This window comes from Glycine soja, chromosome 17 (assembly GCF_004193775.1).
Source record: "Glycine soja cultivar W05 chromosome 17, ASM419377v2, whole genome shotgun sequence".
NCBI lineage: Eukaryota > Viridiplantae > Streptophyta > Magnoliopsida > Fabales > Fabaceae > Glycine > Glycine soja.
Genome location: NC_041018.1, coordinates 41,877,729 through 41,891,047, shown reverse-complemented (window position 1 = coordinate 41,891,047; position 13,319 = coordinate 41,877,729). Strand labels below are relative to the sequence as shown.

Genomic DNA, 13,319 nt, shown 5'->3' with positions numbered 1-13,319 from the left:
ATTTTTCAATACAATTTTTTTTCCAATACAAAAGAGTATTTTAGTCGAAAAATAAATTAATGCAAAAGGAAGTATTACATAGAAATATAAACTTTTAAAGTTAAAAATTTAAAGTTAGTTGTTTATGGTCAAAATAATTTTGACTATTTTTTCTTCTTCTTTATTTAACTTCTGTCAATTACCAAATAATTTATCCTCTTGAAGTCAGAACTTTTTGGTTGTTATATAAGGAGGATCACATCAATTTGACTGTTAAACTTTTGGTTCTATAAAAAATAGAATAATTAGAATTTTATTCATATCTAATTGGCTTAATTGTAAAGAGTTCTCCTATTTTATAATTTACTATCGAAATCTTCTTATTTTTTAAAATTTACTACCTGATGAGGATAAATTAGAAATAACATAAATAATAAATCATTTTAGTTAATATTTTTTAAACATATAAATATTTCTTAAATGATTAATTATATTGAAACATGTGATAATCAGGTTCTAAGCTTTTAATTTTTTCTTTGAAAACTCAGATAATGAATTAAAAAATAAGGAGACTGATTTAGTAAAATAGAAAAAAAATAAAAAAAACACTTTTTACAATTAAACCTATCTAATTATTAATATATATATATATATATATTTAATTCATAAAAATAATAAATTCAAAATTATGTATAATTTAAATTTAAATTATAACAACTTAAAACTAATTATTGTATCATATCTAACAAATCACTCAAAATGCCAACTAACGAGGAGCCAATTTTATGCGTGTGATTTGACAGAATCTAGACTGAGCAAAAGCGTGAAGCCTGGGAAGTGGGATGATGAATTAGTGATAGATACTCACATGACTTCATTGACTTTTTTCCATGTGCATCAGTTGAAAATGGACCCAACCCAACACATTAGAGCGTAATATGCTCCCAAATTGCGTTGGATTGAAATGGAATGTTCCTCCTATCCAGCAAACAAACTAATAGAAAAAGCGCTTTGCACAATGCGTAGTGTACATTAGGCTTTGAAGGTTTGGAGCGCTATTTAATCTTGTTTCTTTGGTAGTGGGAAAGCTGTCTTTCTAGTTTCTAATGCTTCTTTGGTTCATTGCTTGTTACGTACGTCTATTATTTGCTTAAATTTAAAGCAATGGCACACTAGTTTTAAAATATAAATAATTTTTATATGATTTTATTTATTAAATTATAAAATATAAAATCAATTCATTTAGCCATTTCAATAAATACTTAGTTCGATTCTTTAAAAAAATCATTAACTTAATTTAGTCTTTAAAAAAATTAAATCCTTCTATTCCATCCTCCTAAAAATTCTCATAATACCTCCTGTGATAAATTTAATTTTTAAATGTATTTACTTTTCATTCGATAACATAAAAGATTATAGGAAGATTTTTTTTTACGAACTGTAACCCAGAGAAAGTAGAAGCCTCCAGGAAAAAATTGTAGCAGAATATAGCTCTAAAATCAATGAGGCGTGATAGCCACACTATGTGACAATCTCATTTTGATATTATCTCGAAATTGATTGAAATTAATTAAAAAAATATTAATTTTGGTGGATATTGTATATTAGTAGAGTTTTAAGTTAAAAGATAAAATGCATCGTGGAAATTGAATTTTTTTTATCACTAAGATTTAAATGATTTAAATACAAAGTAAAAGATTATATTTTACTAGATTAATCTTATTTAAATAAATGTATTGAAAGTTGTTTTTGTATATATTGGCTTTTATCATTTTCTATTTCAAATTTTCTTATTCTAACATTTTTTTATCATGCATATTTTGTAATATTTAAATTTATGATTGAAAGTTTGTGATTCTTACCATAAAGTAATTAAAATTTAATATAAAAGGTCATTTAAAACAAACATAATAATAACGATGATATTGATTATTAATCATGATTTGTCTATCACAATAGAAATTATCCAAAATAAACATTGTATTAGTTTACCGAATACTTCAATTCCTTCCTCCATTTCCTCCTCCTCATTGTTCTCATCGGAAGAACAACATATACGGTACACAAATCTTTCCTCCTCTCATTCTATCATTGATTCTAAGTTCATAGATATGAACTTTTTTTTTTATGAGAGTCAATAGAACATATTTATTATACTTGATGACAATCTTTACTCTAAATATAGAAGAGAAGATACATATGCAAAAAGTGTGTGAGAAGATAAATAATAAAACAAAATCACTTTTTTTTAGAGAAAAATATCTTTGTGTGAGTGTTATCATTTGTTGTAATTATTAAATGTGATATTTGAGTTCGTAGAATGGTACATTTAGGTGGATTACAATCTGTTAATATTTGTTATGGGAATGTTGGGTATTCAATATTATTTAAGGATTTTTTTTATTTAGCATAAATCTACCCAAAATTGTTAATCAATTCCATCCAGAAAGATATGCAGGATGATGATTTTTAAAAAGTTTCAACCATATTGTTAACCCTCCGCTAAAAAAAATATAAATTATAAAAAGTAGCTCAAAATTGTAAATGTAGGATATTAAATGTAGTAATTAAGAAAGTTAGTTGATATAATTTAATTTTATTAATTACATTTAAGAATTTTTTTATAAACTGTCCTTTATTTAAATTTAATAATAAAAATAATTTGTTAGTAATAAAATCTCAATTAATTGGAGGATATTTTTAAGATGATATTATTAAATAAAATAAAAATAATTAAAATTTATTTATATTTATTTGAGTCCAAAAAACTTTATATGCACAAAAGATCGATATAGTGTTCTTACTTGAGTCTGACTATATATATATATATATAAAAGTGACAATTCCTTTTTTGGTGAGTAGTATGTAGTAAGTACAAGTTTTGAATGCACATGTCTGGTTTGTGTGAGCCAAGTAATACAAGAAGAGGCGCATATTATTAGGAATTATCTATATCTCAATCAGTACTTTTCTGAGTAGGTCATGTACTGGAAAATAAGGTACATTTGGGTGAAGGTTCACATGCCAACTATGGCATTGCAAATGTGATTCACCCTCAGTTAGCCTTTTGTGCTCGATGCCTCTTCTTGTATTACTTGGCTCACACAAACCAGACATGTGCATTCAAAACTTTAACACACGCACACAACTGTACGGGAGAAAAGATAAGAAGTAATCACACATTTTATATATATATATTCTTCTTTTTAATGTCCGTGAAGAGTCATTGTTATTAGTTACCCGCGTGTAAAAATAGAGTAGAAATAAGAGAAATAAAGAAATAAGAAAGAGAAAAATAGAAGAAAAAGATCACTGTTAACTGATCTTTGCAACAAACCATCGATTGTAATGGGTGAAAATTCAAAATCGAATATGCCAATGAATTAAAAGCCATTTTTACTTATCAGAAAATGAACTGCCATGAAACGTGTGAATTCTAGCTGCAATTGTGTATATATATCACCGAAAAAATAAAAAGATTCAGGTCCCACAATTTTTTTCATTTCTCACGTATATCTTATTTCTCTATTATATTGTTTCTACTCTATAAACATCCCTGTAATTACAACCAGAAAGAGGAAGGAAAATGGCTAGCTAACCACTGGCTAGTAATTTAAGTTAGTGGAACAACTGGCAACACATTAGGTTGCTAGAAGAAGATGCCAAGAACAATAGTCGGTAAATAAGTATGTATCTTTGACTTTGAAGAGTATGCATTTTTAATTCCTTCCCGCCTAAGGAAAATCTAAATAAATATACCTTTAAAATAGCTAGGTATATGACTATGTACTACGTACTAGCTTCTTGGTTGATGAAAGGAAGCTTTTAGTCGTGCATTTATTTAGCTACATGTTTTTTTCTTCCTTTTCTTTTTTGTAATTGAAAATTTTACAGAGAGAAGAGTAAAACTTGAAGAGATTATTCAAAGTTGGAAAATGCGTGGGTGTGTGAATGCATATGATCCGAATAGAAAACAATTGAGAATACTAGGCGTATAAATTCGTCACATGTGCACTGTCTTTTTTAGACGCGAAAACAAAACCAATTAGGAGGCACAGTTGTAAGCACAATCACGAGGCCATGTGGGTTGGGACTGGGAGACATCCGAGGAGTGGCCCCCGCCACCGACACCCATTTCATTCGCAAAAAATAAAATAAAATAAAATTACTGTAGACAAGGGCATTATTCGAAGTATTTTATATTTTTAATCAATTATTTAAATAAAATCGTAATTAAAATTAACTATTTTTTTTAAAAAAATTGAATAATTTATTTTTCATGTGAAAATTCTTCTATACTTGTTGATTATTAATAATATGTATATATATGAATTTTAATTGGTGTGGATAGTCGACTGTCCAGAAAATAAGAAAGAGTATTATATTATCATGGCCTACCAACTTTCCCTCTAATTTGATTTAACCCTTTACGGCTATATTGACAGTAGCCTTCTCCACACTTAAATTAAATTGAGTATTTGTATCCATCCATCCATTTGTACATTTCAATTCAGTTCATTTCTATAATCAATCTCTCTCTCTCTCTCTCTCAATGACGCTCAACATAGCGGCTTTGGCTGTGTTGTGTATTTCTGTCTTTGGCATCGCTGTGGTGGCTGAAGATCCATATAGGTTCTTCACCTGGAATGTTACATACGGAGACATTTATCCACTTGGTGTTCGCCAACAGGTCTTTCTCTCTTCCTACCTAGCTTGTTTCATCTTTGCTGGATCTGATTCATTCATAAAATAACCTTGCTCTCTCTCTCACACAGGGAATACTTATCAACGGTCAATTCCCAGGTCCAGACATTCATTCTGTTACCAACGACAACCTCATCATCAATGTCTTCAACAGCTTGGACCAGCCATTTCTCCTCTCCTGGTACTTACTTTACATTTTCAATTAATTTCTAAGCATCAAATGAAATTATGCATGGGTTAATTGCTTGAGATGAGTATCAGATGTGTGAGTGCATGTGATGTTGCACGTTTTTGGATGTTTGTTGAGTCACATGACCTGCAACTCTCAAATGTCCACATCTAATCCTACCCCTACTGGGGGGCATCGGTCAACCCTCCAATTCTACGGACATCCATCCAGATCTCAAATACTATATAAATAAGTATGTTAACCTCTGTATTACATCGAACAAATATTTATTTTATATAACTAAAATTTATAATAAATTAATATTTTTAAAATACTATATAAATTATTATTAGATTTATGATAAATACTATACGTTATATTGATAACATGTTATTTTTAGCTATTCATAATTTTTTAAAAATATTAAAATTCAAGTTAAAATTAAAGATGTTGATGACTTGATGTACTAAAGAAAAAATATTTTAAGATATTAAAAATGATAGGTTCAAAAAGATTAGCGATTAAAAAAATCCTAAAAATATTCTTTTCAAAGAAAAAGCAGCTAAAGATGCTATTATTGAAGAATGACTCATTCAAGTACTCTAATTCAAAATAATTATTTTTGTATATAGATAAACTTGTTGACAATTTGTTGTCAGTATACTTTATTATTAGATGAAATTTATTAGAATTTGTAAATTTTTGTGTATCCCAACCCTCACACTTTATTTAATAAATCTTTCTCATGATCGATTTTTTAATTTGAAATAAATTTTAATAGTAGAAAAGAGTGTGTTAGAATACATTTTCTTAGCCCTCCTCTATATATAATGTTATGATTAAAATTTATTTATATTTGTAAAGATTATATTATATGTTAAATTGAATTAATTTAATCAACTATTGAATATTTTTAAAATTTTATCAAAATTATCAACTTGATGATTAATTTTAATTTAAGGTTAGATTAATAATTTACTACATGTAATGAGTTATCAAAATGAATAGTTTTAGATACACACAAAATTTATTTTCATTATGTATTAAATTTGAATAATATATTCGTTAAATTAAAAATTCTTATCAAATATATTAAATCTATAAATTTATACGCGGAATTTATTTCTGTCATATATTAAATTTCAATAATCTAAGTGTTAAATTAAAAATTCTTATTAATTACTAAATCAAGTCTATTTATATTATAGTTATTTATGCAAATTTAAAATTATTTAATATATACTTTATTAAATAAACGTATAAACTTAATATTAACATATAATATATTTTTCAAAAGTATAAATTTGTATCAGCTATAAAATTACTTAATTTCAATATTTAAAATTCGATACGTATAATATAATTCTTAAGATATTATCAAAATATTCAATAATTAAATTATTAAAATTTAATATATGTACAAAAGTTCAACAAAATAACTCTATCTATTATTATTCTTAGAATAACTTAATCACATTGTGCACCAAAAAACAATTCATCATTTGATAGAAAACGATTATTTTATGTTTTAATTACCTTTTAACATTATTCCACCGAAAGGGCAAACATACGTGATTATTACGGGACATGGAATTTGGTGATTGTATTAGATTGGGAAGGGAATGGTATGTATGGAGGAGATGGAAAACATTATCAAAAGTTATTATTCCGTATGAGTGGTTGGTCAGCATTGCAGTTTGGCTTTCTACATGGGGCAAATAACAATGTAAATAATGTCGGATTCAATTGCTTGCTGAAATAAAAGAAAAAAGTGCAAGAAGATGAAATAGTCTGTGATTATTAGTTTGATTTTCTGTTATTGGTTAGCCTTAGCCATGCCAATAATTTATATTGTGGGCCCATTTACTTTATTTATGCATGGCTGTTCTCCGCTGGAGATGGGGATGGATGGATTATCACACTGATTTTCTTTTTCCACCTTTACTTTTTAATTAATATTGATGTAATATAACAAACCTATCGATTGATTGAGAAGCCTTTAAATCTTTGCTTGCTTGCCAACGTCTGAAGTAAATCATGGCATTGATTTAGAATAATAATTCGAATTATTATTTGGATGATAACAAGATACGTTAATAAATTAAGTAATTGGAAATTATTATTTGTGGATGATTACAAGATACGTTAATAAATCATGGAAATATTTTTTTTTAAAATTTTTTTGAACTCTAAATTAATCATAATTATTTTTGTTTGATGAACAAATGAGTTAAAGAAAAAACTTAATATTATAATCTTAAATCTTTATATAGGTCAATTAGTCAATACGCTAATGTAATTCCAATGCCATCGTTGAAGAAGGTAGGAATTTGACTACTTGCATTGACTATATATACATGACATAATATCTCTCACTTTCCCAGTAGTTGCCTAAAATAAATTACACTAATCAAGGAGAACTCAACTGGTTAAGTAATGTGTCTAAATTATTGGAAATGATTTGATACGATCTTCGACTCTTATACATAAAAAAAAATTAAATTAGCCATAGGTCAAACACAGAGAATTCCTATAGGGCAATTTCCTGTTATCCTGTACTTACTGTAACAAGTAATAAATAGAAAATTTAATGTTTTAGAAGCAAGTATATGAATATATATCCCATTTTGACAGGAACGGAGTCCAGCAGAGAAGGAACTCATTCGAAGATGGGGTATTGGGAACAACATGCCCCATCCCAGCAGGAGGGAACTTCACATACATACTTCAAGTGAAGGATCAAATTGGAAGCTTCTACTACTTCCCATCCCTTGCATTCCACAAAGCTGCTGGTGGTTTTGGAGGCATTAGGATTTTGAGCAGGCCTAGAATTCCAGTTCCTTTCGATGATCCTGCCGGTGATTACACTGTCCTCATTGGAGATTGGTACAAGCTCAACCACACGGTAATATTGTATATAATCCCTTAATTGTTAATTTCTTACTATTACTATTATATTTGCCTTGCTCACTTTAATATTCCTCCATCCCTAGCTTTTGTTTTGTTAAGGGTCTAGCGAGATGATGGGGCCTATGAACAACTAACCAACACATGACTTCTTACGTGGTTGGAAAAGTGGTTCATATCCCAACTAATTTTCTCAATACCCATTCAACACGTAACTAATGAGAAAGGAATTCTGATCTACAACACAACTATTTTTTGACAAAATCGGTATAGATTTAATTTTAGGTTGTTAGTTAATGCTCTAAGGACATGTTTGTTAATAAACTAAAAAAATTATTTATTTATGTAATCATGAGTTTGATTTTTTTAAATCCATTTTAGTATCTTGGATATTAGTCTTTCACTTTTGATAAAAGAAAATATTATTTATTAAAAATTGCGTTAAAAATATATTATAATTATGATAAAGTATATTGATAATGTTATAATTTTTTTAATTTCTTCATCAGTAATAATTTAAATGAATTTTTAAAATAAAAGTTAACAATGACATGTCTTACTGTTTCAATAAAAAAATAATATAAGAGATTAAATGTTTATTAAAAAATGTCCTCGTCAATTCAACACATAAAAATGAATTAGATATTAAATATTTTTTATTAACATATTGAAATTATTCTTTAGTTGAGTTCCTTTTTTTATATAACATCAAATTAATTTTGAAAAAGTGAATTGTTTTAAAAAAAGAGCTAAAATATTAAACATAATTAGTTACTTAAGTAATATATATTTTTATTTCCATCCGCAACTAATATTCTAAAAATACTTACTAACTAATTATTTTCTTCCTTGGCCATTACATATTAAATACACTTTTATGGTAAAAAAATTAGAATAGAACGTAGTACTAAAAATAATTGGCACAACCGATTTAGTAATTGAGTTCCTTAATTAAAGATTCGAGCTTTTATCTTCGTCATACAAAATTTCAACTAGAGATATTATGTTACTTTCAAAATCAACTAACTTGGTAGAAAGAAAATTAGTTGAATGTCATATAAAAGACTTAGATATGTCCTGATTAAGAAAAAAAAAGAAGAGAGAGAATAGATCAACATGGTGATTTACCTTTTTCCAAAGAATTAACAATTTATGATCTTAAAATTAAAGAAGTTACTTTTTCCAAGGAATGAAATTAAAGAAGTTACTTAAGGTAAGGAACTTAACTAAAAATAAAAATAGGATCAAGGGTTCAAATCTGCGAAACCGAATGAAGTTATTAGCTGTTTATATAAAAAAAAAATGAAGCCACCGCATGTAAAATTTGAATAAATTAACATAAATAAAGTACAGTAGTCTTCTTAGAGTTTTGTTGAATTGATTTTTTATTTAAGATTTATGTCTCTTAAACAAATCAATTTCTTATTTAATTTTGCCGGAGATGTGTTTTTACATAGTCTTTCAATAATTTATTATATTTCTTCTCTACAATTTAATTTTTGTCTTTTTTGAAATTGGAATAATTGGATATATCATGTTTGTCTTATTTGACAGGATTTGAAGTCTCAGCTTGATAGCGGTAGGAAGCTGCCTTTACCTGATGGAATCCTAATCAATGGTCGTGGCTCTAATGGAGCATATTTAAATGTGGAACAAGGTATCAAATACGGAAATCATTAATTAATTGATAATTTGATTAGTTGAATAGCTTTGCTAATTCATATATTTTACATAAGCAAGAGTAACTTATTATGACACAAATGATGAAACAATCTATTATTTGGCACAGGAAAGACTTACAGGCTTAGAATATCAAATGTGGGGTTGGAAAATTCGCTGAACTTGCGCATACAAAACCACAAATTAAAGCTGGTGGAAGTGGAAGGGACACACACCCTTCAAACTACGTACTCATCCCTTGACGTCCACGTGGGCCAATCTTACTCAGTTCTGGTAACTGCGGATCAACCTGCTCAGGACTACTACATTGTGGTCTCCTCTCGATTTACCTCCACAGTTCTCACCACCACCGGAATTCTGCGCTATAGCAACTCTGCAGGCCCAGTTTCAGGCCCACCCCCTGGTGGACCTACCATCCAAATTGATTGGTCTTTGAACCAGGCCCGCTCCATCAGGACCAACCTCACAGCAAGTGGGCCTAGGCCCAACCCGCAAGGCTCCTACCATTACGGTCTCATAAACACAACCAGGACCATCATACTGTCGGGTTCACCAGGTATAGTGAATGGCAAACAAAGATACGCAATTAATAGCGTGTCTTACGTTGCTCCGGACACTCCTCTTAAGCTCGCCGACTACTTCAAAATCCCTGGCGTTTTCCGTGTGGGAAGCATTTCTGACAGGCCCACTGGCGGTGGCATATACCTTGACACATCTGTGCTGCAAACTGACTACAGAACATTTGTGGAGTTTGTCTTCCAAAATGACGAAGATATCATTCAGAGCTATCATCTCGATGGCTACTCTTTCTTTGTGGTTGGGTGAGTCATCAATCATTATAAATAATAGGATTAAATATGTTTTTCTTATAATATATTCTTATTTTTTTTCAGTTTACTATATATATATATATATATATATATATATATGGTTGGTCAATTAATTATTTGTTGACCTCGATCCCAACATCACATTTCACAAATTGTTATTGGATTTTACTTTTCAATATTTAAGACAGTGAAACATTATTTCTTGTAAGTGCAGTATGGATGGAGGACAGTGGACACCTGCTAGCAGGAACACGTACAATCTTCGAGATGCAGTTTCGCGGTCCACAACTCAGGTGGGAATTATAAGTATTGTGCCTTATGTAACACGATACAATATATGTGTGTGTTACACTGAATGCTCCCTAGATTAGATTTTACAAGTCATTCAAATAAATATTTGATGATTGGTGCAGGTATATCCCAAGTCATGGACTGCTATATATATTGCGCTTGACAACGTGGGAATGTGGAACTTGAGGTCTGAATTTTGGGCACGGCAATACCTTGGCCAACAGTTTTACATGCGCGTTTATACAACATCGACCTCAATCAGAGATGAATATCCTGTTCCGAAGAATGCACTACTTTGTGGTAGGGCAAGTGGGAGACACACTCGACCCCTTTGAGCTAGCAAGCAAGCGCCTTCGAGTATGAAAACTAAAGCAGTTAACTTATCTGCTTCTGATTTTTGAATTTATTTGTTTCGGTGCTTTCAGTTATTTATGCTATGCTCCGATGGACATGTATGATTTAAACTACAAGTTAAATGACCCCAGCTCGAGGTCACATTCTTTCCCAGAAAAAAAGAAGAAGAAGAAGGAAACAATATATTCTATTCTCTTTGTAATTTTCCGAAATTTTTACTATTATTACATATTAATGTCGTAAGAAAGTTGTCATTTAGCACTTCGCAGAGCAGTGTGTCATTCATTTAGCATTTATAGTTTCTTCTCTAATTAGTTAATCTGAAAATAGTTGAATAAATGCTAGTCCATATATTGATTTTAGCTGTTGAAACTTGAAATTGAAGCACACAACTTTAATTTTAACGGTTTTACCCTTCTACTTGACTACTTGGGTCTTTCAACAGCGCTAAACACGTTTCTCCACATGTTGAATTGGTGCAGAACCAAATATTGGGTTAGACATTTCTCAGATAAATCACCATGCAGCTTGAGAGAGTTGATCTCTTTGGTCATCTAAATGCTATTCTAGGAGCCAGTCAGAATTTAATGATATTCTTTGGCTGTGGAATGTAATGCAGTCGAAAGTGTTGAGTAGTACTCCTATTACTTTGCTTAAAGGGCCCTAATACAGTTTATTGATTTCTGCACCGCTTGTAATTATGTTTTTGAAAAAGTATTTCCCGGAAGTCGTGTAATACCATTCCCTCATGTTATTAGATTCCCTCATGGCATAAAATTCTTTTTGAGATGTGGTCATGGCTAAAGACATGTCAAAGTAACTTTGATATATCTTTCCAACAATGACAATTTAATCCAGAAATCACTTTGGCAATCCGATGAGGAGTAGTGTTGGGTCATTTTACTTCTTAGATCGTATCTTCTCATATGCATATCTTTAACTGCATAGGTCAAGTTACATTTTCTAATTAGTGGAGTGATTTTCTAAGCTATGACAACACGTTATTGATGGGGGGCAGTTTATTTACGCTTTGATTTATTGGACTGGAGTATAATCCAGGCCTACTATTCCCTGTTTTTAAACTTTGTGGGCTGCCTCCTATAACTTTTTAAATACTTTCAGCATGGTGCATTTCTTAATATATATATATATATATATATATATATATATATATATATATATATATATAAAATTACTAGTAGTACAAGATAATTATAGTAAGGTTCATTTGTCCAAGGTTTATTAAACAGTGTCTTTCTTTCTTGTCAAACAACTTTGTCATTTTAGTAAGATGAGAGGATTTTTCTCGATCCAAGCTTGCACCAGCATAGGGATCAGGCGTGGTGCCGTTCCTATGAGAAGCATCTTTTGACGGTTAAACAAATCAACCAAGAATTTGCAGTGTTGGACTGCCACAAAAATTTAACACCCATAGCAACCGTCACTACATCATCAATTAATGACGACACTTAACGAGAAAGACTATAAATGTTAACGGACAAAAACATTAGTCGTTAACTTACTAGTAAACTTTTTCATTAGGGATTAAAAGTAAAACTTAAAAAAACTAAAGAGTAAAAATATAATTAATCCTTTTTAATATTTGACATATGACTATCGAAGCCATGACATAGAAATAAGGTGTTGATTGATGATATATTTATATCTATGAAATTTAAGCATTTTGTGCACAAGCTTGAACCAAATTAACAGTGGTAAACACTAATTAATTGCAAAGGCAATATTGATGCCAACATAAATTATTGGATCATGTAATTATCAATCAAATTTGTTTTGCCAAAATGACACTTAAAATAGACTAAAATTATTTCATTCAAATGACATTTCAATTGTTTAGAGGAAATATTTAAAAGTGAATAAATACTTATTTTAGATTCTAATATTTTTGTAAAGACTATAAATATCTTTTACAGAAAATATTTATGAAAATATTTATGTTCAAGTTGGATATAGAATTATTATAAGTAATAATTTTTCTCTAAGTATTTAATATAATCAGAAAAATAATTATACTTTAATCGTGTAAAAATAGTATTATAATAAATTTGTTGATTTTTAAAATAATTATATTAAAATAATTTATTTAAACGATAATTGAATAATAATATAAAATTATTTTATATTGTCAGCTATTAAGTATTAAATTCTAATATCATTGTATTTTCAGGATCTGAACTCGAAATAATAATTAAGTTTAAATTATGTTGTGTTAATTCATGTACATGCTAGGTATTTATTTGGTGTTTTAGTCCATTTAATATTTAGTTGTTTTTGCTTTTGTTAATTATTAAGGTATTTTAATCCCCTTTATAAATTTGAAGATTTGAATAAGATTTTGAATTTGAATAAAATATGATTATTAATTATTATTTTTTCTCTAAAGT

General features: G+C 29.0%; 1 protein-coding gene across 1 annotated transcript; it reads left to right on the top strand.

Annotated features, from left to right (window-relative positions):
- The first annotated feature begins 4,337 nt into the window (after positions 1–4,337).
- On the top strand, positions 4,338–11,182 carry LOC114393881 (L-ascorbate oxidase homolog). The gene is made up of 7 exons (XM_028355359.1): positions 4,338–4,669; positions 4,755–4,864; positions 7,487–7,757; positions 9,314–9,416; positions 9,549–10,260; positions 10,484–10,562; positions 10,683–11,182. The coding sequence occupies exons 1-7, from the start codon at positions 4,532–4,534 to the stop codon at positions 10,893–10,895; spliced, it is 1,626 nt and encodes a 541-aa protein (XP_028211160.1). The 5' UTR covers positions 4,338–4,531; the 3' UTR covers positions 10,896–11,182.
- Positions 11,183–13,319: the final 2,137 nt, after the last annotated feature.